Source organism: Salmo salar, chromosome 23 (assembly GCF_965601325.2).
Source record: "Salmo salar chromosome 23, fSalSal1, whole genome shotgun sequence".
In the NCBI taxonomy this organism is placed as follows: domain Eukaryota; kingdom Metazoa; phylum Chordata; class Actinopteri; order Salmoniformes; family Salmonidae; genus Salmo; species Salmo salar.
In genome coordinates this window covers 22,664,355-22,690,546 of record NC_138313.1, presented here as the reverse complement: position 1 = coordinate 22,690,546, position 26,192 = coordinate 22,664,355, and the positions used below count along the sequence as shown (strand labels likewise).

Here is a 26,192-nt window from a genome sequence, read left to right as displayed (position 1 = left end):
TGGAGAGAAATGATTTCATTGCTTTGGAAACATCATACAGATGTAGGATCTTAATTTGATCACCCTATTGCACCCTAATGTAAAACTAGAATTGCACTTGAGGTTTAAAAAGGTTTGTAATTTCCACTTTCAAATTTAAGACTTGATTCTCCCATCAAAATATGTCCATTAATTATAATCCACATAATAATTCACATTTCCTGTTGCTGCAGGATTATTTTCCTGCTGTAGCAAATGACTCAAATTAAGATCCTACATCAATACGTCAGCCAGTTGTGGTCAGAGACCAATGTGTTGTAGAGGCAGCCATGCTTGTGTTGGTCTCAAGATTCCCCCAGATTCTGATAGGTCGCCTGTGGCTGCATTTACAAAGTCTAATTCAGATATTTTGCCCAATATATTGGCAAATGAACTGATCTGATTGATCAAAAGAGGGGTCTCAAAGGGGCATAGGGGGTTCAAAGTGTGTGTGTGTGTGTGTGTGTGTGTGTGTGTGTGGTGTGTGTGTGTGTGTGTGTGTGTGTGTGTGTGTGTGTGGGGGAAATCATTTCTGGGTAACAATGAAGTACCTTAATGTGATTGTTTTCAATTAAAATGGCAACAAACCAAGAATTTTGCTAGAACTGTCTGGGAGTGGTCTGAGTGCAAAGGGGAAAACTGAAAATGAGTTATTATTGGCAGAGAGGATTGGAACTCTCTTTCTTATTGGTATATTAACTAATTTCTCACCTGATGATGTCATCAGGCAGGCCAAAACTCCATCCCACCAAAACAGGTTGAAATTTCAGGCGGTCTTTTCATACAGCTTTCACAGTATTATTCCAACATCATAGTGTGGAAATATATATAAAACACAGGGAAATCACGTTTTTGACTGCACTAGGCCTTTAAGCACTGAATCAATTGAATCGACGTGATTTGGAAAGGCACACACCTGTCTATATAAGGTCCCACAGTTGTCAGAGCAAAAACCAAGCCATGGGGTTGAAGGAATTGCCCGTAGAGCTCTGAGACAGGATTGTGTCGAGGCACAGATCTGGGGAGGGGTACCATAAAATGTCTGCAGCATTGAAGGTCCCCAAGAACACAGTGGCCTCCATCATTCTTAAATGGAAGAAGTTTGGAACAACCAATACTCTTCTTAGACCTGGCCGCCCGGCCAAACGGAGCAATCGGGGGAGAAGGGCCTTGATCAGGGAGGTGACAGAGCTCTAGTTCCTCTGTGGAGATGGGAGAACTTTCCAAAAGTACAACCATCTCTGCAGCACTCCACCAATCAGGCCTTAATGATAGAGTGGCCAGACGGAAGCCACTCCACAGTAAAAGGCACATGACAGCCCACTTAGAGTTTGCCAAAAGGCACCTAAAGGACTCTCAGACTATGAGAAACAAGATTCTCTCATCTTATGAAACCAAGATTGAACTCTTGCTAAGCCTCAAGTCTGGAGGAAACCTGGCACCATCCCTACGGTGAAGCATGGATGTGGCATCATCATATTGTAGGGATGTTTTTCAGCGGCAGGGACTAGGAGACTAGTCAGGATCGAGGGAAAGATGAACGGAGCAAAGTACAGAGAGATCCTTGATGAAAACCTGCTCCAGAGCACTCAGGACCTCAGACTGGGGCGAAGGTTCATCTTCCAACAGGACAACAACCCTAAGCACACAGGAGTGGCTTTGGGACAAGTCTCTGAATGTGCTTGAGTGGCCCAGCCAGAGCCCAGACTTGAACTCGATCTTAAATCTCTGGAGAGACATTTTCATAAATGTGGCGTACCGAATTATTGGATCCCTTGACAAAGATGAGCAAAAAAAGACTGTATCAAATGAACAATACAAATCGTGAGCTATTATTGTATGCTAATAAAAATGGAAAATTATATAATTTTATGCTAATATAATTTCTCAGAGAAAATGTTTTATTTAACAAGTACAGTTGAAGTTGGAAGTTTACATACACTTAGGTTGGAGTCATTAAAACTCGTTTTTTAACCACTCCACAAATTTCTTGTTAACAAACAGTAGAAATCACTCTGCCCTTTCCTGGTTGTTAAAATACTAATGGTTTGCCAAATTTCAGTTTATGTGACAAAACCATCTAAAACGCTGTGAAATATATGTTCAATAACCAAAGATATTATATTTTCAGCTGTTTGAAGCTGGTGTACCAAACCGAAAGTAAAAGCAAAAACAAAATTTAAGATCAGGAAGCATAGAAATAGCCCACATAGAACATATCTACTGCTTCTTAGACGTGCTTTTAATGAGAATGACAAATCTATAACTCACATTCCTATGTGAATTTGTTTGGGTCGCCCATAAAGTTACATATATTGAAGGGAAACGCTTAAGATGTTTTATGCAACTTGGCCCTGTTCTATGACAGCTGCTCTGGACACAAAACCGTTAATTACCTGCTTAAGGCCTATATATTCCATTTCTTTAGGCAATAATGCATGCTTTTAGTCCATGTGTGACCCAACATCAGTAGGAATAAAGCATATGATGGTGGGGATGGGCTATCTGATGGATATCTGACACATAGGACTGGATGTTCCCATTCCGCCCAAACCTGCAGTGGACAAACTCATAAATATAATTTCAAGCTTAATGATCAGGACATCATGACGAAGTAGGCTACTGGACCTTATGAAAAATGAAAGATTTACGTAAACAATGCGGTGTTTGCAGCTCGGCCCCGGTAGAAGCGCTCAGCAGCATTCACTAAAAAGGGCGGAGCAAGGGAACAGAACTTGATGCGGTCATGACGTAGACTTCATCGAGACCTTTAATCCTGTTCCGCAGCAGTACAGCCGGTATCGAGAGGAGGGGGTATACGGTCGGTCAGGACTGGATTGCGTAAGCTACAATATAAGGCTAACTTTAACATGAATAAATAGGGGCCTATATTCATCGTGTTTAAAATAAGAAACAAATATTAATTGTAGAAAACGCCGACCGAACAGAGACAAACCCCTCCTCTCTCGTAGACTATTTATCTGTCGACGCACCTATTCTGCAAATTCTCCTATGTTGTTCTAGGCGGAGGAATGGAAAACTGCGTTCAAATCCATATTTGTAGATAAATAAATGGGTGATTACGTTTTGGTTTATTACAGACAGCGACCATTGGACACGGCTCTACTCTCCTCGACGGACGCGCTCTAAGATCTGCTCCTCCTCTTCTCCGGTTTCCATCCGCCAGTTGCGCCCCGGCTCGCCCTTGGTCTCGCACAGTAGCGTCGCCGCCTTGTCCCCACTGTTCCTGTCAGCTGCTGCGCATCAGCAAAACATGCAGGATGAGCCTGTGGGGGTGACAACCGAACAACGACCCCCGCCAACAGAGGAAAAGTAGTACAGCAAAAACAACACAATCAATAAAACCGGGATACAGCAACCAAATGAAACCAACAACCAACTGGGAGCCCTCACTTCCAACTACAACCACCTGAACCAGTATCCAGATTTTCCGATTTTGGTCAAGATCATTTTTGCCCGACACAGTCTATCTTTGACCTTCAGCACGACTGGAAAATACATCAGCTAGCTGAGTTTGGATGCGCTGAGTCGCCCCTACCCCAAGGAAAATTCAGTCACCTGCCGCTGAGGCAGCCTTTCACCACTCAAGTCTCCACCAAACCCGAGCGTAGCACAGACTCCAGCCCCGGACGAATCGGCGGTTCGCCAGTGGGGGAGGTTGAAGCCGATGTGGAGACTGCCGCGTCGCCATCGCCCATTTCCGTAAATCCAAACAAGGTTAAGATCCAAATGGACTCCCTCATCACCCACCATATAAATAACGGCAATGGCAGTGGCACCGGCAATATGTTGGCCGGAAGTCTCGGGGGTGGTTTTCCAAACCTCCAGAACCAAGAGATGCAGAACCCGAGTGGCGGCTCAGCTTCACCTCCACTCCATGGATTCGGAACCCCGTGGTCGGTTCAGACCAGCTCCCCACCACCCGTCTCCAACTCGGCCAACCCTATCCACCACGCAAACGCGATTAATCAGATGGCTCCTACCGACCCAGACAACAGCTTTTATCCCGGTATCCCCTCCTCCATCAATCCAGCCTTCTTCCAGAGTTTTTCTCCGGTGTCGGCTAATCCGTGCCCCGGGATTAACGTGCAGAGTTTCACCAGTCCGTTCTCGCACCAGATCAACGCCCCTCAGCAGACGCAGCAGAGCCGCCGGTCCCCAGTCAGCCCCCAGATGCACCCCCAGCACCAGCAAGGCGTCTTCCTGCAGCAGAGGAACAACTACAACCATCACCACCAGGTGAGCTATCTCCAGTCCTCTCTACGCATCTGTTGACATGGAAACCATCATCAGGATCCCCAGAGAATAGACGATTGATCCATTAAAATGACAGATATATAGAAACTGTTCAAGTGGGTGGGAGATAGTAATATAATACTTTTTTGTCAAGCTAATGTAAGTTAGTGCACATCAATGTCACTCCTAGATTGTATTAGGCTCAGGCTATGGTTATGAATATGTTATTACATGTTAGTTAGCCTACTATACAGAAGTGCAACAAAGCAGCTATGATGATGAAAACAAATAAAGAACATGTAAGAGTAGGGCAGGGATTACATTATTCAATAAACCCCACACTGTGTGTGTGTGTGTGTGTGTGTGTGTGCGTGTGACTAACTAATAGATCTGAGGTTCAAATGTAAATGTATTCATCACATGCTTGGTAAACAACAGGTGTAGGACTAACAGTGAAATGCTTACTTACGGGCCCTTCCCAACAACGCAGAGAGAAAGAAAATAGAGAAGTAATAGAAAAGTAAAACACAAAATAATAAATACACAATGAGCAGCGATAACTTGGCTCTATACGCGGGGTACCAATACCGAGTCGGTGTGCAGGGGTACGAGGTAATTGAGGTAGATATGTACATAGAACTAAGAATAAAGTCACAGATAATAAACAGTAGCGAATGTGATAAGACAAAAAAAGTTAGTGCAAAAAGGGCCAATGCAGATAGTCCAGGTAGCTATTTGGTTAAGTATTTAACAAACTATTTAGCAGTCTTATGGTTTGGGGGTAGAAGCTGTTCAGGGTCCTGTTGGTTACAGATTTGGTGCGTCGGTACTGCTTGCCGTGCAGTAGCAGAGAGAACAGTCTTTGATTTGGGTGGCTGGAGTCTTTGACCATTTTTAGGGCCTTCCTCTGACAGTGCCTGGTATAGAGGTCCTGGATGGCAGGGAGCTCGGCCACAGTGATGTACTGGGCCGTACGCACTACCCCCTGCACCTTGCGGTCGGATGCCAAGCAGTTGCCATACCAAGTGGTGATGCAGCCAGTCAAGATGCTCTCAATGGTGCAGCTGTAGAACTGTATAACTTTTTGAGGATCGTTAAATCTTTTCAACCTCCTGAGGGGAAGAGGTGTTGTCATTCCCTCTTCACGACTGTGTTGGTGTGTGTGGACCAAGATAGATCCTTAGTAATGCGAACACCGAAGAACTTGAAGGTCTCGACCCCTCCACTACAGCCCCGTCGATGTGAATGGGGGCGGGCTTGGCCCTCCGTTTCCTGTAGTCAGTGATCAGCTCCATTGTCTTTCTGACGTTGAGGGAGAGGTTCATGTACTTACTATGACTGGGATATGTGGTTATCCCACCTAGCTATCTTAATAAGATGAATGCACTAACTTTATGTAGCTCTGGATCAGAGTGTCCACTAAATTACTCAAATGTAAATGTCATTTTGTGAGTGTGTGGAGAGAGAGAGAGAGAGAGTGAGAGCGAGTGAGAGCGAGTGAGAGAGAGAGAGAGAGAGAGAGAGAGAGAGAGAGAGAGAGAGAGAGAGAGAGAGAGAGAGAGAGAGAGAGAGAGAGAGAATGGATGTTGGTGGTGTCAGTGTGCACGGGATACTTTGTATTAGTCTTAAAGCCCTAAATCTTCTTACCCTTCCAACCCCTCCACAGAACCAGGTCATTGTAGGCTGTTGCAGAGGGAAACACAGGATCAAAAGAAACACACAAAATACCAACAATGAATACAATATCACATTCAGTCTCTATCACTCCTCCCCGTTCTCTCTCTCTCTCTCTCTCGCTCTCTCTCTCTCTTTCTCTCTCTCGCTCTCTCTCTCTCTCTCTCTCTCTCTCTCTCTCTCTCTTGCTCTCTCTCTCTCTCTCTCTCTCTCTCGCTCTCTCTCTCTCTTTCTCTCTCTCGCTCTCTCTCTCTCTCTCTCTCTCTCTCTCTCTCTCTCACTCTCTCGCTCTCGCTCTCTCTCTCTCTCTCTCTTTCTCTCTCTCGCTCTCTCTCTCTCTCTCTCTCTCTCTCTCGCTCTCTCTCTCTCTCTCTCTTTCTCTCTCTCTCTCGCTCTCTCTCTCTCTCTCTCTCGCTCTCTCTCTCTCTCTCTCTCTCTCTCGCTCTCTCTCACTCTCTCTCTCTCTCTTTCTCTCTCTCGCTCTCTCGCTCTCTCTCTCTGTAGCCCATGGTGAAGCAATCTCCCTGGGGGGGCAGTCACCAGGGGAGTGGTTGGAGCTCTGGTGGTATGTCCTGGGGTCGGGACCACCGTCGTGGTGGAGGCATGGGCATCCCGGGCTCTGTCAGCCAGGTCTCCCCCATGAAAAAGCCCTTCTCCAGTAACGTCATCGCACCGCCCAAGTTCCCCCGTTCCGCCGGCCCCATGGGCCCCAAGGCCTGGATTGAGGAGAACATGTTCCGAACAGACAGTAACAGTAACACGCTTATGCCTCTCCAGGTACGTGCTTTGACTGTGGTGTATGTGTTTTTCTCAGTAAGCTACAAAACATTAGGAACACCTGCTCTTTCCATGACAGACTGACCAGGTGAATTCAGGTGAAAGCTATGATCCCGTATTGATGTCACCTGTTAAATCCACTTCAATCAGTGTAGATGAAGGGGAGGAGACAGGTTAAATAAGGATTTTTAAGCCTTGAGACAATTGAGACATGGATTGTGTGTGTGTGCCATTCAGAGGGTGAATGGGCAAGACAAAAGATTTAAGTGCCTTTGAACGGGGTATGGTAGTAGGTGCCAGGCACACCAGTTTGAGTGTGTCAAGAACTGCAACGCTGCTGGGTCTTTCACGCTCAGCAGTTTCCCGTGTGTATGAAAAATGGTCCACCAACCAAAGGACATCCATCCAACTTGACACATCTGTGGGAAGCATTGGAGTCAATATGGATCAGCATCCCTGTGGAATGCTTTCGACAGCTTGTAGTCTATGCCCTGACGAATTGAGGCTGTTCTGAGGGCAAAAGGGGGTGCAACTTAATATTAGGAAGGTGTTCCTAATGTTTTGTACACTCAGTGTGAATTTACAGGGGGGTGTGTGTGTGTGTGTGTGTGTGTGTGTGTATGTGTGTGTGTGTGTGTGTGTGTGTGTGTGTGTGTACTGTATACTGGTGGGTTTTAATGCAGTGAGTGAAATAGGGCCGGACTCATAGGATTACGGAATTATTTCCTGAATTAGATATTGAAGCCAGAGAGTGAGTGAGAGAGTGGGTGTTTGAGAGAGAGTGGTCGATGAAAGGTGGTAGAGAGAGAGAGAGAGAGAGAGAGAGCAGGGGTGACAGGAGAACAGTTTAATTGATGGGAATGGGACAGTTTAATATTCACAGCCCTGTTTTCAAAGTACAGAGTGTTTCAGAGTGTAGGATTGTGGGAAAGAAGGAGCAGGAAGGCGACAAACATCAAACGCAGAGAGCCAGACAGAGAAAGCAAAGCAGGAGGCAGAGGGGAAGACAGAGAGCCAGGAGGGAGCAGAGGGGGGGGGGGGGGGGGGGGGGAGTGTAAAGGGGCTCTTTAGAAAACACACAGCTGAGAATCAATGTCACTCCCAGATGACGAGCAGAATTACCATTTCAATCAGACGGGAGCGGTGTTATTTATTTCTGCCATAGTGGGAGGTGTTAGGGAGTAGGGCTGCTTTAAAGCTACTTTAACACCACGTTTAGCAGGTTTCACCTGAGTCTATTTCAGGATGGGAGTTGTTATAGCTTTATGAACACATACTTCAAGACACATAACTGATGTCATCTAATTATGCACAGCACAGTTCTGACCTTTTAAGTACAAAGGGGGAAACTGGAGGCAGAAGGTCTTAAGAAAGGATCTTTGGGTGGACCACTGTCACCATACTGTACTTTCCCAGGTGGAGACCGGAAAAACACGCTAGTTATTCCCCTGATGTATTTTTCAAAGTAATCCCCTCATCACTTTCTCCCTTCTGTCATGGCTCTGCTCTTCCTCTTCCAGGAAGCAGGCGAGGCTCCATGAATTGTTCATTTCCATAAACAGTGTCCGACTAGCAATTCCTCAGATTCCATACACGTCTCCTCTCTTTTCCTTCCTTCCTCTGTGTTATGTTTGGATAGGGCTTTTTGCATTTGTGCTTCATCATGATGTGAACGTCATTGACAGAGATATGTAGAGGGAGAGAGAGAGGGGTGTATGCTGGCACTGGGAGAGAAAGAGAGGTGACCTACTGCCTATTCCGTGGAGTGTACATTCCTACACGCTTCGATCATTCCATAATAATGCCTTTATAAATCCTTCATAAGATATGTCATACCATATAAAGGATGTTATAATACACAGACCTGTACTACATTCTTATTCGGTGACAGTGTGGCAACACTCCTTCAGTTGCTACAGCATCACATAAACTAGACTGTCCACCCGATGACAGGCTATAGGATATTTAACGGCCATGTTGTTTTTTCCTCTGTGTAAAGCCCAGCTATAAACAGGCCTGGAGGGAACCTGGCTGGGCTGCCTGTAATAATCTGGTATTATCCAACCAATGGCCTTTTCTCTCTGCCCTTCCTCTTACTGTCAGGGGCCCTGACTGATGCCTCAGAGTAAGGCAGTAAACGTTAGCCTAACATTAGGCTAAAAATCACACACAGATTGACCACTGGACCACTTTTAGATGAGTGTTTTGAATCCTGTGTGTGGAGACGTAGTGTGTGGAGTACTGTTGAGTGGTGGTCTGGCTATGTGATGAACATACGTCTAGCATCTCATGTTCGGCACGTAGAAAATGTTTTTATTGTCTAATTAGATAAGAGAGTAAATATTAAGTTGTGAGAGGTGCTGATATGACCTTTTACTATCTCGCCTCATGTTCTCAACCGTGAGAGGGCACAGATCTGTATAAACCATTTTCTACGTCTTTCTTCTAAATGATCTACCATCTGTGGTATGTTATAAAGGTTGAGTGGCCTCTGGTTTAGATCTACTGTACAGGGGTCTGTCTTATTGCCCCTCTGATGAGTTCATAATAACCTCCATCCCATCCCAGCAAGCACTCTGGTTAAATCCCTGGATTTGGTTTCCGCTCTCTCTCTCTCTCTCTCTCTCTCTCTCTGACGTGCTCCAGAGTTCCTGGTGAATCCATCATTGGGTCCATTCTGCTTACAACCATACCTTAGTACCCCTGAAGTGAATAAATACAGATTTGTTTTTTTATCCGTGGATGTGCTGTTCACCCGTGGAATATTAAGCCAAACCCACAGGCTTACCCATGCCTACAGTATGTACCAGACCACTGCAGGGTTCCAGTTGTTGCATGTGTGTGTTTCAGTTTGACAGTTTTTTTTTTTCTTCAGTTGTTTAAGCCTTCATATCTCTGTCCTTCCCTCTCTCCCTCCCTCCCCTCAGGATCGATCTAGAATGTACGACAGTCTAAACATGCACTCACTGGAAAGCTCTCTGATTGACATCATGCGGGCGGAGCAGGATCCAATGAAGGGTGAGACACTACTTACTTACTCCCTCCCCACTGTCTTTAATTCTCATACTTACTGTACTTACTCACTGTATAATGGGGAAGGGCATTGTGATTGTGGAGAATGGTGATTAAGGGGAATGCGTTTGAGGCGCAGCATACTCTTTCCCAGGGAACTGACAGGCTTCCTGCTCCCTCCTCGAGGCATGTTGTTTTCCCCAGAGCGAGCAGCTTATGTTCTCCCTGGTAAGAGTGAGTATTACTGCCACCACCGGCTGTGCCTTTAAATGAACTTACAGCCCTGATCCTGATCCTACTGCTACTGCTTAACCTGGGCCACACGGACAGACAGGAGTCAGGCAGCCTGGCAGCACTCTCTGTCCTGATAGGGTAGGACACTCCTCACAGGGACAAGGAGTAGGGTGACTGGGCTGGCCCAGGAGTAGGGTGACTGGGCTGGCCCAGGAGTAGGGTGACAGGGCTGGCCCAGGAGTAGGGTGACTGGGCTGGCCCAGGAGTAGGGTGACAGGGCTGGCCCAGGAGTAGGGTGACAGCGATGGCCCAGGAGTAGGGTGACAGGGCTGGCCCAGGAGTAGGGGGACAGCGATGGCCCAGGAGTAGAGTGACAGGGCAGGCCCAGGAGTAGGGGGACAGCGATGGCCCAGGAGTAGGGTGACAGCGATGGCCCAGGAGTAGGGGGACAGGGCTGACCCAGGAGTAGGGGGACAGCGATGGCCCAGGAGTAGAGTGACAGGGCTGGCCCAGGTGCTGGATCTTGAGAAGAGACTCCATCCAGGTACACTGCAGTCAGTGTAAAATGACTCCTAGCTAGCTACACACATGGTTAAGCCTACTGGCTTCAACATACTCCCCCAAACCACGGACAGGAGGCTCCTAAGACTATATGGCAGAGACTGGGAGACAATTTTACATTTACAGTACACAGTACAATCCCTTACATTGAATTTGGCACAGTATACTACCCCTGAAAGACTATTATTATTGTTCATTATTTACTAGTCTAAATAGCGATGTCATTCTCACAGCCAGTGTTCGGTACTCCACCTGTCCAGGACTCTGAGTTGAATTTCTTGTTTAGCCTGCAGGAGCAGATAGAGCAGACATTTTAGTCATTTAGCAGACAGTCTTATCCAGAGCCACTTACAGGAACAATTAGTGTTAAGTGCCTTGCTCATGGGCACACCGGCAGACTTTTCACCTAGTTGGCTCAGGGATTCGACCAGCGACCTTCTGGTTACTGACCCATCGCTCTGCCGACATAGGCCAGTATTCACAGCACAGAGAACCAGAGGGAAACAGACTAAATTTAGACATGATCACACATTCACACACAGCATGTGACAGCCAGAGGAGTGCGGAGAGGAGGGTGGAGGGGAGGGTGGAGGGGAGGGGACGGTAGGGGAGGGTGGTCTTTGCCATTTATAGCCCTGACTGCTAGGCACAGGGCTAAGCTAACAGAGCAGAAGCAGAAGGCGAGCACAAACCTAACAGGGCTTTAGAAATTAGCTTAGCTAATTGGGCATGGGAGATTTACCATGCTAACATGGCAGTGGAAAAAGGGTTGCTTCTTTTTCAACTGGAGATCGGATCATTTGCCGTTATACATTCTTTCTAACCAGGAAGTTGGCGATGTCTACATAACAGCAAGTGATTCAGGTTTTGCATTAAGGCTCCCTCATTGCGTTCTAGGTAACATTCTCTGTAGTTAAACATGCTAAGCAAGTTCTATATATTTATTTTTTCCCCAGCTTGGATCAACAGGGTATTGTTCTGTGTTCTGTTTCTGACACTACAGCTCAGTAGGCCATGTGACAAGGGTGCTGCTGCTCCATATACATGGCCGTGCCCATGATGGCCTCGCCCTGGCCTCTCCATCTGCTAGGAGTCTCATCCCTGTGTGTATGTGTGTGTGTGTGTGTGTTGTGTGTGTGTGTGTCTCTCTCTAATGTCAGGCCGTGTGGGATGCCCTCACCCCGGAGCCGACGGCCTGCTCATGCTCAATGGTAATTATCTCTTGTGGCCAACGCCAGCTTGTGTCTCTTTTTCCATCTCTTTTAGAAATGTTTCAGTGTAAATGTTTCCATATCATGATTATCACATTGGGGACACTTAACCAGGCTAGTTCGAGAAGCAGGCTAGACAGTATGTGTAGGATGGACATTTCTGAAATTCATTTGTGTTGGGATATACCCTTCTCTATAGTGGACCGGGCTGGATTGCCTTGTTTAATGAGTAGTGTTGGTTCTCCTATGCTGTGTGTGTGTCAGTTAGACTGACAGTAGACTGTAGTAACAGTGTAGTAAACATGTCTCCTGTTATATATGCATATAGAATCTATAGGACAAACTCAGCCATCATGTCAACTCTAAAAACCTCATGAGGGATATGCATTGTTGTTGTAATCCTACTGTGGCTTAAGATAATGAAGTACTGCATGTCCAAGAGGAATGTTTAATAGTGTCCTTCACATGATGAAGTGAAATGCCTAGTTGTCTAAGTCACATGACCAGCAGCAGACGAGCCGGATGTAGGCTTGGTCACATGACTAGAGGCCTAGTGTTGTTTCCATTAGGCTGGTCCTCAGCCTAGCGAGGTTTACAATATAGACTACAGTCCTGCTTGAAACAAAGCTGTTATGTTTCCATCCAATTTGCGACAGGTTTTCATGCGAATATGATCAAATCTGCAAACAAAATACCCACCAGAGGTGTGTTTCTATCAGACTGACTTTGTTGCGGATAAAAGGATAAAAGACATTGTGCACATAAAAAAAAAAACAGTTTTGCGTTTAAGATTTCATGTATCCAATAAAAAACATGTTTGTGTTCCCATTGCATTTTCCACTCTACCAATTTTTTGGTCACAAAGAAACTGTTGCGATAAATGACAAATTTGCCCATTCTCGTTTTTTGCACATTCTGCTCTCAGAGAACAGTTCGCTTTGAAATTGCAGTAAAAGTGCAGTAACTGCAGTCGACTGTGGTATTTTGGACGCGGTAATTGCAGAATAACTGCAGTGTACTGCAATTATACTGCACTGTAACCGCAGTTACACTGCAAAATTACTGCAGTAAAAAAACAGTGTTATTTTGGACACAGTATTTGCAGCACAGTTATACTGCACTCTGACTGCAGAATTTTTTTGTAAGGGCAGGTTAGGTTATATGATGAGCTAGATAAGAGCAAGATCATTTGTATTTGTTAATTGGCAGCTAAGCACTGATCATCATGCCACTGGCATACAAATTAAGACCCTAAATATTTATTGGAAAGGAGCATCAAGCTCATCACCGTGCACTTTCACCACCCTGTAGCCTAAACTGTGCATGCATTTCCAAGTTGCAGTGGGAGCACCACCAGCATAGCATCGCGTGACAGCAAATGTACCTCTACATGCTAGTTATTCTAGCTACAATTGCGCAAGTAATAATTTCCACCACAATTTGTTTCATAATTCATTTTAACGACACAAAAAGATGCCACTATGTCGAACGAACAAATGATCTGTCAACGTTTATAAAACGGACACTTCCTGTTTCCATTACACTTTTTTATACACAATGACTTTACTCGCATAAAAACTGTGGAGGGAAAAGTAATGACAAGCTTGTGACCATAATAAGGTTTTATGACACGCCAACCATGCAGTCAGATGAAGAGGAGATGAAAGGGGGTAGGGGTAAATAATGGTACTAGGTACTAGAGAGCCATAGTTTGATTGCTCTGTAGTGTCAGTAGTACCAGCCAGGTCTGTGGGTGCTTTACTTTGCGAGGAATGTCTGCAAGGCATAAAACCACTCTTTACTTTGTTTACGTACAGCAAGGAGCTATGGGAGACGTCGAGGTAAAGCCGCCTTCATGTGACGTGCAGTCTGTGTCATGTCGTGTGTGTTGCGTGTACATACACTACACAGCATGGTTTAACGCTACTGAACTGCAGCTACCAAAACAGTGTCTGGATACAAACAATTCAGTGTTTCTAGTGTCAGCATGACTTATCACCAACCGTGAAAAGGCTCAGTTCAGTCCAAATGATATTTTTTCCTGTGTTTTGTATCATATTGTAAAACAGCTGATGAAACTAGCACTGTAAAAGTGTGTCTTTTTTTTCTCAGTGTTATTTCCTGATAGTTACTGGTTGAAAATACAATCCACAAAGGACCTTCTAATCAGCGTGTTTGCATGGGCGGGAGTTTCTGCTTGCCTGGTGTTATCACCAGGCGGTAAATTGGTTAATCGACCAATAACAAAGTTCCAAACCTCTCTGCCAATAACAGCTTGTTTTAAGTTTTCCCTCCCCACTCAGACCACTCCCAGACAGTCCTAGCAAAATTCTTCCTTGAAGAATAGTTTTTGTATATATTTGTATAATGTATATCTTTTTCAATTTGAATGGAAAACTATTACAGTAAAGTACTAAATTGTTACCGAGTAATGATTTGATATTGATACAAAACGACTGCATTGGGCCTTTAACTGATGTGGGAGACAAAAAAAAGACTTTAGTACGAATAATACGTGGTGTCCCAAGCAGTTGCTTCTTGTACCAGCATTTGCTTTTTGTTTTTGATTGTACTATGTTACAGGTCACTCTGCTGCACAATATGTGTTTACATCCAGACATAGCACATTGCTATAGGTTTCAGACTCAGTAAACCATAGGTTTTCCTCAGTCCATTACTCTAACCCCTGCTACTGCTTTCTCACCAGACCTCTATCCTGTCCTCTCTGTCTGCTGTCTGTCAGTCTGTCACAGAGCTCTGGCTGGAGAATTCATGGTCTTACAGCACATCTATACTAGATTGCACATAATCCTCTTTCACTTCATGTTTATACTTTATATTGTAGCTACAAAGCACAACGCCTGATGACAGTTGTCAACAGCCAATAGCACATGTTATAGACCCTGTGCATTTATCATGTGATTCATTATAAAACGAGAAGTGTATCAGAGCAGGCTGGGGGGAGGAGCTATAGGAGGAAGGGCTCATTGTAATGGCTGGAATGGAATTAATGGAACAGAGTAAAAAATGTGGTGTCCATAGGTTTGATACTTTTCCAAGTATTCCATTCCAGCCATAAAAATGAGCCTGTCCTATAGCTCTTCCCACCCGCCTCCTCTGAGATATATAACATTAAGCCATTGGGCTCCATGAGTGTTCAATCTAGTAACTGTCAGTGGGTGTTATAGCAGAGATAGGACAGAACCATTGGTTGCTTCTGTTGTTTACAAACCCCCAAGTATTGAATATGCACAGCAGAAGTATGGGTGCCTTGTGATGTGACTGTATGTATGTTTGTGTGTATCTATGTGGATGTCATTGTCTTTGCGGTCTGACCTCTGACCTCCTCTTCTCCAGGCCGCTCGTCCCTGTTCCCCATTGAAGACAGCCTCCTTGACGACGGGCACGGTAACCAGGGCGTCCCAGGGCTTGACACTAACTGTTACCCCCACCCAAACGGGGAGCGCATTGAGCGTTTCTCCCGCAAAGTGTTTGTGGGCGGCCTTCCCCCTGACATAGATGAAGGTGAGAGGAGGAAGAGCATAACACAATCTTGTTAGTTCAGTGACAGTTTGTCTGTGCCAGTTAATATGGTGGTGTGAACGGTTGATCTTACTCACGTTGGTTCCTTCTTCTTTGCCCCTGCTCCCTACTCCCTCCTATCTTTCTCTCGTCAGATGAGATCACCAACAGTTTCCGTCGCTTTGGCCACCTGGTGGTGGACTGGCCACACAAGGCTGAGAGCAAATCCTACTTCCCCCCGAAAGGTAAAGCTCCGCTCAGAATTTCTTTAACTGAAACTGACATAAAGGTATGTCATAAAGGTATGTCTTAGCACCGTATACTGTATATATATGGCCTGTAGCTATCAATGAAGTCCCTGTGACTGCTGGAAGAGACAGCACAGCTACGTTAACCCACATTCTCTTTCCATTATGACTACCTACATAGTCTGTATATATAGTACTTGGTCAAATGGGAATAATTCAGTGTATTTGTAGCAGTATTTTTCCCCACAATCGGATATGCTTTCCAGGTGCTATCCCCTGAGAGTGTGTTGTGTGTGTTGCCTAGGTTACGCCTTCCTGCTGTTCCAGGAGGAGAGCTCAGTGCAGGCTCTGATCGAGGCCTGCATGGAGGAGGACGGCAAGCTCTACCTCTGTGTCTCCAGCCCCACCATCAAAGACAAGCCTGTGAGTCCAACACAAACCCAGCTCTCTGTAGGGCCATTCCCACCAGCAAGGACATCTGTGAGACTAGCGACACCTACACTGTGTAATTCTATCTGGCGATGATTAAATGTATGGGATATGTGTGTATGGGTGTGTGTCTCCAGGTCCAGATTCGTCCGTGGAACCTGAGTGACAGTGACTTTGTGATGGACGGCTCTCAGGCTCTGGATCCTCGAAAGACCATCTTCGTAGGAGGCGTTCCCCGCCCTCTCAGAGCAGGTAAACACACAATCTCCCTCTATCACAGAGCTCTCCAACGCTCCTGTCGTTTTTCACTCCGACCCCAGTCTAACCTGGTTCAGTTTATCAACCAGCTAATTATTAAGGTGTGCTAGATTAGGGTTGGAGTGAAAAACCTACAGGACAGTAGCTCTCCAAGTAGAGGGTTGGGCAGCTCTGCTCTAGTTGATCTACTCAGCATGTAATTGGATCGGTATGTTCATGTTGGTGATGGTGAATAGATAAACAGATGTTGTGTTTGAAGTAATATGGACCGTCTGAAAGCTGGCAATGTTTCCCCCTGTGTAATCACATCTCGTATAATTCATCTGACAACCCCCTCCTCCACTCTTTCTCTCTTGCCCCTCCCCCATCTCACCTACTCATGTGTCACCTCCCCATCCCCTCCCCCACTCTCTCTCGTTTCTTCTGTTCTGTCTCTTTCTCTCATCTCTCTCCAGTGGAGTTGGCCATGATTATGGACCGTCTCTATGGGGGGGTCTGCTACGCTGGCATCGACACCGATCCAGAGCTCAAGTACCCCAAAGGGGCGGGGCGCGTGGCCTTCTCCAATCAGCAGAGTTACATCGCTGCTATCAGCGCCAGATTCGTCCAGCTGCAACATGGAGACATTGACAAGCGGGTATAGCCCTCCTCCCTTTCTCCCTCTTTTCCTCCCTCTTTCCCTGCCATCCTTCCCTCCCTCCCTCCCTCCCTCCCACCTACCGCTCCCTCTCATTAACCACACAATCCTGTCAGAGACATTCTCCTTATGATTTTCTAGGGATGACGAGAGAGAGTGAGTAAGAGAGGGAGCGTGTGAGAGGATCAGTCCTCCTGAGGATTTGTGGTTCAAAGGAAAAGAGTTTGTGTGTTCCCTCAGCATCACACGCAGATAGTTAGGCGGTGGTTGCTATGGAGAGGAGAACGCTTGTTAGTGCTGATTGAATTACTTCCATTTCTCAGCGCTGACTCCTTTGTCTTTAAATCTCACAGAGCCTCAACCCTGTCCTTGTTTGTATAGTAGCATGTTCATCTCTCACTATGCATTTTAACTGTGCTTTCTCAGTGTATTTACATGCTGTATGCTACATGTATTTACATCAATACCTATTATTTTATAGGTATATTATTTGGATATTCGACAGGCAGAACAAAAACTTAATTTAGGCATACTGGTCGAAATGAATTAAGGTTAGGTTTAGGAACAAATGTCAGGTTTAGGTTAAATGTAGGTTGTTTCACTGAGGTTAAGGTCAGGGTTATGGAAAGGCATAAAAGTTGGGTTAGCATAACGCCGTGCGTCGCCATACTGTAGATTTTCTGCCGGTCAAATATACACTTATCCTATTGGCTTTCTCAGTATACACTGAGCTTGCAAAACATTAGGAACACCTGCTCTTTCCATGACATAGACCAGGTGAATCCAGGTGAAAGCTATGATCTCACCTCTTCAATCAGTGTAGACAGGTTAAAGAAGGATTTTTAAGCCTTGAGACAATTGAGATGGATTGTGTGTGTGTGTGCTATTCAGAGGGTGAATGGGCAAGACAAAATATTTAAGTGCATATGAACAGGGTATGGATGGTGGTAGGTGCCAGGTGCACCGGATTGAGTTTGTCAAGAACTGCAACGCTGCTGGGTTTTTCACGCTCAACAGTTTACCGTGTGTGTCAAGAATGGTCCACCACCCAAAGGACATCCAGCCAACTTGACACAACTGTGGGAAGCATTGGAGTCAACATGGGCCAGCATCCCTGTGGAACGCTTTTGACACCTTGTAGAGCCCATGCCCCGACGAATTGAGGCTGTTCTGAGGGCAAAACGGGGTGCAACTCAATATTAGGAAGGTGTTCCTAATGTTTTCTACACTCAGTGTATGTATCTGTGCTGTGTCTGAGTATTCCACTTCTCATCCCCGCCATGCCCCTGTACCGCTATACCCTTGTACCCCTGTACCCCTGCAGGTGGAGGTGAAGCCCTATGTTCTGGATGACCAGCTTTGTGATGAGTGCCAGGGGGCACGTTGTGGGGGGAAGTTTGCCCCTTTCTTCTGCGCCAACGTGACCTGCCTGCAGTACTACTGTGAGTTCTGCTGGGCTAACATCCACTCCCGCGCCGGCCGAGAATTCCACAAGCCGCTGGTCAAAGAAGGGGCTGACCGCCCACGGCAGATTCACTTCCGCTGGAACTGAGGAGAAACGCGATCACATGTCACCATGGCGACATGGTCAGAAGCAACAGTCAAGGATGAGAGACATCGCCAGGCAGGAAAAAGTGTCATCGCCCTGCTTCTTACCGTAAGCTATCAGTATAGAGTACATAACAGTATACAATATATCTATCTTTTGTAGCAGCCAAACATTACAAGCCTCAGTTTTTCACCAACCCCCCCCCCCCCCCCCCTTCACATCTCAGGCTCTGACAACTTTTTTTGTGGTACCTTCATGTTTTTTAAGAGGATATTTAAAAAGAGATCGATTTTTGGTAGTTTTTCAAATTATTTTTATATGTGAGATATAATGTAGATATGAGAATGTCTTTGCATGGGGGCAGCCTGTCTGTCTGTCTGTTTGTCTGTTTGTCTGCTGCTAGCCACCCCCTAGTGGGTGTAGCGTGCCCTTGTTTCTGGGAAAACCTTGATTCTATAATCTGGATGCCTGCCCCAGGTCATTTACCAAAGGTAGCAAAACGATAGGAAGCGTAAAAGGGATACACTTCTGCCACAAAACAAACTTTAATTGTTCATTGTTGCTATGTTCTCTTTTTCCTTATTGGGGAAGAGGTACAAAAATGATAGGGTTATTTTTGCTCTCATTTTGACCTGAAAAAATATAACTACAAATATGAATCTGGTTTGTATTAACTCTATTTAACATTTTTAATCACAAGCTATATTAGAAGCTTTGCTGCTATACATAATATATGAATAGATGTATAGGTGTTATATATTAACAGCATCTGTAAACCGTAATCTTGAAAATGAAATGCAGTCTGCACTCAAACACTCATGGCCCCCATTGCCATGGAAGAATAGAATGTGAAAATTAAAATGCATGTTTGTGCATGCAGGATAGACTTAACCAACACGTGCAGGATAGACTTAACCAACACGTGCAGGATAGACTTAACCAACACGTGCAGGATAGACTTAACCAACACGTGCAGGATAGACTTAACCAACACGTGCAGGATAGACTTAACCAACACGTGCAGGATAGACTTAACCAACACGTGCAGGATAGACTTAACCAACACGTGCAGGATAGACTTAACCAACACGTGCAGGATAGACTTAACCAACACGTGCAGGATAGACTTAACCAACACGTGCAGGATAGACTTAACCAACACGTGCAGGATAGACTTAACCAACACGTGCAGGATAGACTTAACCAACACGTGCAGGATAGACTTAACCAACACGTGCAGGATAGACTTAACCAACACGTGCAGGATAGACTTAACCAACACGTGCAGGATAGACTTAACCAACACGTGCAGGATAGACTTAACCAACACGTGCAGGATAGACTTAACCAACACGTGCAGGATAGACTTAACCAACACGTGCAGGATAGACTTAACCAACACGTGCAGGATAGACTTAACCAACACGTGCAGGATAGACTTAACCAACACGTGCAGGATAGACTTAACCAACACGTGCAGGATAGACTTAACCAACACGTGCAGGATAGACTTAACCAACACGTGCAGGATAGACTTAACCAACACGTGCAGGATAGACTTAACCAACACGTGCAGGATAGACTTAACCAGCACGTGCAGGATAGACTTAACCAACACGTGCAGGATAGACTTAACCAACACGTGCAGGATAGACTTAACCAGCACGTGCAGGATAGACTTAACCAACACGTGCAGGATAGACTTAACCAACACATGCAGGATAGACTTAACCAACACGTGCAGGATAGACTTAACCAACACATGCAGGATAGACTTAACCAACACGTGCAGGATAGACTTAACCAACACGTGCAGGATAGACTTAACCAACACATGCAGGATAGACTTAACCAACACATGCAGGATAGACTTAACCAACACATGCAGGATATACTTAACCAACACATGCAGGATAGACTTAACCAACACGTGCAGGATAGACTTAACCAACACATGCAGGATAGACTTAACCAACACATGCAGGATAGACTTAACCAGCACATGCAGGATAGACTTAACCAACGCATGCAGCAAACAGATATCATATAACAGATATCGTACATAAACAGATATCATATAACAGATATCATACATAAACAGATATCGTATAACAGATATCATACATAAACAGATATCGTATAACAGATATCATACATAAACAGATATCGTATAACAGATATCATACATAAACAGATATCGTATAACAGATATCATACATAAACAGATATCGTATAACAGATATCATACATAAACAGATATCATATAACAGATATCATACATAAACAGATATCATACATAAACAGATATCGTATAACAGAAACCACTAAAATCCTACTGTGAGTAGCATGAACAAAAACAATAGAAGCCTAGGTGTAGGAGAAAAAAAATACCACGGAGATCAAGAAAAATACATTAAAACGACTTACTTAAAACATCTTGCATGCATTGATGTTGATACGTTGTTTGATCCGACATACTTATACAAAAAAAATGCTATATTGGTTCTAGACTAGTGGATGCCACCATTTTGTGACGTGGTGGTTTGTGAGGAGTGAAGAAGCTGTTGAGAAGCTGAGTGGTGTTTAGTCAGTGGTTAGTGTCGTCTCTGTGCTGTCTGTGTGGGTCTTGTTTGTGTGTGGACAGAGGTTTTAGTCTAGTAACAATGTAGATATACGAGAATGAGGACATCACAATATTTTGCCTTCACCCCTCCTTTCCTCCCCACCTTTTTATAGTTACTGTGGTTACTCTGATGTAGCAAAGCGCTTAACAGACCAAAAACACACACAGTAGCCTGGCTGGATCAGCTAACTACAGGCATACGACTGGGAGATGTGTGTTTGTGCGGTGTAGTGTGCCATGTGTTACGCTAGTTGGCTAATCCACACCGCTGTTCAAATGTTGTCATGGAGAAGGATTCGTAAGGAAGCATCTGTCCAATATTTGTTCCTGGGTTGTGTGATCAGGCTATGAATTTTGCAGTTTGATGAAACTGTTCTATAAACAATCTGTCTCTCATATGTACAGTAATTACTCGTTTTGAGACTCCAGACCTACAGAAAGTGGCCAGTTTTATGTCCTGTTAGTGAAAGATGACAAAGACACACCCCTTCACTTATAATAATAAAACATTTTGGTCTGCAGAATATATATTAACTGTGTTCTTTGTTTTTTTCTAACTGTGACCCTGTGAGGATATCGCTCTTAAATACTTTTCAGGGACAATCCCTCTCTCTGTGAGCAATGACCTGCTGGTGCATTAGCATATCAGCTGTATGGTACTGTACATGTCTGTATCTCTACAGTGTAATATCCCTGTTATTCCTGTGTCATAGTGTTTCTATGTTTCATGCCCTGGTGTGGAGTCCTTGGTATCCGTAGGTCAGGTGTCAAGTGTTGCTGTTACTACTCTATGGGGATACGATTTTATGTTCATTTATTCACATACTGTATTATTAGATCATTTATTTGTTCCGTCTTGAACTTGTGACCCCCTCCCTGTCCCAAGCATCTCTAATCACTTCTGATAATATATTATGCACTTCCCTTTCTATATTTCCCTCTCTTTACCCTTGGATGATTTGATTCTTGACTCATTTTCACCCTAGCAGTTAGATAGCTAATACAATGCGGACGTGGTTTGGGAAACAACCCATTTTGCATCTTTTTCATTACTCATGAAAAATTCTATTTTATCACACTTCTACCTATTTATAATTCTACCAGATGATTTATTGAATATCATTTTTTCATAATGACTTCTTTAAGAAATTGTGTGAGGAGGCGGTGGTCTTAGGTTTTTCTATGTGAAGGAAGCAGTTATCTCATACGTTCTAATATATTCAAACTGAGTCCCGTTGTTACAGGAAATGTGTTTCTGCCCGTCTCTCTGTAAACTAACAGGGTGCTGAGCTATGATGACTGGCTCTACAAAATGGTAGCCAAAAAAATGATAAGCAACAGCTTCAAAGCAAATTAATAAGGATCCTTTAGCCACCAGCCACCCAACTTGTACTCGAGAGTTCTTGTACGGCGTTCGTGGTGTGGTTGGTGTTGTGCTCAGAACAGAACAGAGCTCGCTTTTACATTGTCACCATTGTCCTGTAACACTTGACTCCTTGTGCTGTTTGTTGAGTAATCTGAGTAATATGTTGAACACTGTTACTTTGTACAGTGCCTTCAGAAAGTATTCAGACCCCTTGACTTTTTTCACATTTTGTTATGTTACAGCATTATCCTAAAATTGATTAAATTAATACAAATCCTCAGGAATCTACAAAAAAAGACCCCAAAATGACAAAGCGAAAACAAGTTTTTAGACATTTTATTTACATAAGTATTCAGACCCTTTGCTATGACATTCGAAATTGAGCTCAGGTGCATTCTGTTTCCATTGATCATCCTTGAGATGTTTCTACAACATGATTGTTGGAGTCCACCTGCGCTAAATTCAACTGATTTTACATGATTTGGAAAGGCACACACAGTGCATGTCAGAGCAAAAACCAAGCCAATAGGTCAAAGGAATTGTCCGTAGAGCTACGAGACAGGATTGTGTCGAGGCACAGATCTGGGGAAGGGTACTAAAACATTTTTGCAGCATTGAAGGTCCCCAATAACACAGTGGCCTCCATCATTCTTAAACTTCCAAAGAAGTTGGAACCACCAAGACTCTTCCTAGAGCTGGCCACCCAGCCAAACTGAGCAAACGGGGGAGGGAGGTTACCAAGAATCTGATGGTCACTCTGACAGATCTCTAGAGTTCCTCTGTGGAGATGGGAGAACCTTTCAGAAGGACAACCATCTCTGCAGCACTCCACCAATCAGGCCTTTATGGTAGAGTGGCCAGACGGAAGCCACTCCTCAGTAAAAGGCACATGACAGCCCACTTGAAGATTACCAAAAGGCACCTAAAGGACTATCAGATCATGAGAAACAAGATTCTCTGGTCTGATGAAACCAAGATTGAACTCTTTGGCCTGAATGCCAAACATCACGTCTGGAGTAAACCTGACACCATCCCTATGGTGAAGCATGGTTGTGGCAGCATCATGCTGTGGGGATGTTTTTCAAGCAGCAGGGACTGGGAGTCTAGTCAGGATCAAAGCAAAGATGAACGGAGCAAAGTTCAGAGAAATCCTTGATGAAAACCTGCTTCAGAGCGCTCAAGACCTCAGACTGGGGCAAAGGTTCACCTTCCAACAGGACAACAACCCTAAGCGCACAGCCAAGACAACGCAGGAGTGGCTTTGGGACAAGTCTTTGAATGTCCTTGAGTGGTCCAGCCAGTGCCCGGACTTGAACCCGACCGAACATCTCTGGAGAGACGTGTAAATAGCTATGCAGCAACACTCCCCATCCAACCTGACCGAGCTTGAGAAGATCTGCAGAGAAAAATGGGAGCAACTCCCCAAATACAGGTTTGCCAAGTTTGTAGTGTCATACCCAAGAAGATCTGATGCTGTAATCGCTGCCAGAAGTGCTTCAACAAAGTACTGAGTAAAGGTTCTTAATACATTTGCAAACATTTCTAAAAACCTGTTTTTGCTTTGTCATTATGGGGCATTGTGTGTAGATTGATGAGGGAAAAAACCGATTTAATAAATGTTAGAATAAGGTTGTAAAATAACAAAATGTGGAAAAGGTCAAGGGGTCTGAAAACTTTCCGAAGGCATTGAATGTGTGCGTCTTTGTTTTTTTAAGAATCATATTTATTTCACTTTTTAGTAGACAAATAACTATTTGATTTTGATTGTATTTTGTATTTCAATAGGTTTGTTATTATTATTATACATATTTTAGTTGTCCTAATATTCTAATTATGTTATTAAGTCAGGCTCTGTTGAAAGACAAAAAGAAACAAACTATTTCAAAAATCATGTCATTATGTATATATTGATGTATTACTATATAACTGTTTTAATATGTCTAAATGGTTGATATATAAGTTCAGCTTTACACCTTTTAATTGAAGGAAAGAAACATTGAGGGTTCTATTATATTCATGGAAGACACTTGAGATTCTCTCCCTGTTGCATCGAGGCCCTTGGTGCCTCTCCTCATAGATGCTCTGAAACTTGAATATAACACATTTTGAAAGGCTGACTAACCTCGATTCTGTGTTGTGACGTGCAATACTGTTTCTAATGTTTGTATAAAAAGTAAGAATTACAGTGTAAACCTTTTTAATGCAGATTTATTTTTTTCATTGCATATTTTGCATATTTCTGATCCACAGCGTCATTTTTTACTGTCAGAAAAGAAACCCCTTTTCATTGCAACTATTTTTAAATCCAGATATCTTTGTACTGATGTAAATGATTGTAATTATTTTGGATAGTGTTTTGCTAACAAAAAGAGATACTTTTTCATGCATATTTCTATTTCATTTCATTTTCATTTTTTAAATTTAATTTAATAGTAGAATACTTTGAGTCATTTTTCATATTGTATGTCATTGATATTATTTTGTATTTTTATGTGGCAATATATACAATTTTAAGAGGCTAATTGCATAGATATTATTTTAATTGGAATAATTTTTTAAGCTAAATCTTTGTAATATTGTTAAAGTAACTCATTTCTAAATTTGAGTTTGTGTATGGATTCACAAAAGTGGTTTGAGGTGTACCGATTGTAATTATAACTCAATGGTTCTTTGATATGCAAAATAGATATAATGTTTGTTTGTTTTGTATTTAAATGGTGTGTTGATTACAATCTGTTTTCTTTAATTTCCTGAATAAATAAAGACCCATTCTGTTCGGACACAACATGCTTGCAGTTTTTCTCTGTGTTTGTCTCTATGGCTCTGCCTAATGTTTAGGACAGTTGTTCACAACCTTTTTTGATTACTGTGCCACCAACTGAATTTTGCTCTGCCCGGAGTACCCCTGCTGTACCCCCTCGTGCATTTTACCTGTAAGCCTATGGTCTCATGAGTCTTCTCAAGTACCCCCTGTGGATAGTCCAAGTACCCCCATGGGTCCTTGTTCCCCTGGTTGGGAACCACTGGTTTAGGATGCCATCACTATTGCTTAGCTATTCTTGACTAAGCTGCAGTATATAGGGAGAAATGACCCTCTGCTTACTAGCCTAACTGTATAAGGAGTCCTTTAGTTGTATGTCTGAATAGGAGTGTAGTGAATGATATGAAACATACAGGTAACTGTCAAAGTAAGTGAACACAAACTACATTGAAAGCAGGTGCTTCCACACAGGTGTGGTTCCTGGGTTAATTAAGCAATTAACATTCCATCATTCTTAGGGTCATGTATAAAAATGCCCAGTTGCCCATTGTTTTTGGCTACCATGGCTAGAAGAAGAGAACTCAATGACTTTGAAAGAGGGGTCTCAAAGGAGCATAAGGGGTTTAAAGTGTGTGTGTGTGTGTGTGTGTGTGTGTGTGTGTGTGTGTGTGTGTGTGTGTGTGTGTGTGTGTGTGTGTGTGTGTGTGTGTGTGTGTGTGTGTGTGTCTCACCAAATCTCAACCCATTGAACACTTACGGGAGATTCTGCTGCTGTATGTAATCTAGTCTTCTTGAAAAGTGATTAAATGTTGCGTTATAGATTGACCCAGCCAGAGGCTGGGCTCCACTGGGACTAGTAAATATAAGGCCAGGGTCATTGTGCAGTCCATATGATATACCGCTTAGCACAGCAAGCATCCTGAGAGAGTGTGGGAGCGAGGGAAGGAAGTTTCAGAGTAAATGGGTTTTGAGATCAGTTTTGACAGATGGCCAGGTTTGACCATGACCAGGGTAAACGTGCCGGTCATTTGCCAGTACTCAGAACACCTACCTGT

At 44.0% G+C, this 26,192-nt stretch overlaps 1 protein-coding gene across 2 annotated transcripts; it reads left to right on the top strand.

Annotated features, from left to right (window-relative positions):
* Positions 1 to 2,607: 2,607 nt before the first annotated feature.
* LOC106584219 (cytoplasmic polyadenylation element-binding protein 2) lies at positions 2,608 to 25,161 on the top strand. Of its 2 annotated transcripts, XM_014169258.3 has the most exons (11): positions 2,608 to 4,278; positions 6,454 to 6,726; positions 9,654 to 9,744; positions 11,694 to 11,744; positions 13,562 to 13,585; positions 15,102 to 15,269; positions 15,422 to 15,511; positions 15,819 to 15,937; positions 16,081 to 16,195; positions 16,657 to 16,838; positions 18,163 to 25,161. In XM_014169258.3, exons 1-11 carry the CDS (start codon positions 3,769 to 3,771, stop codon positions 18,388 to 18,390), a joined length of 1,851 nt encoding a protein of 616 aa, XP_014024733.1. In that variant the 5' UTR covers positions 2,608 to 3,768; the 3' UTR covers positions 18,391 to 25,161. The 2 variants fall into 2 exon arrangements, with proteins under 2 accessions (XP_014024733.1, XP_014024734.1); XM_014169259.3 differs by lacking the exon at positions 13,562 to 13,585 and having other exon boundaries at positions 2,609 to 4,278.
* Positions 25,162 to 26,192: the final 1,031 nt, after the last annotated feature.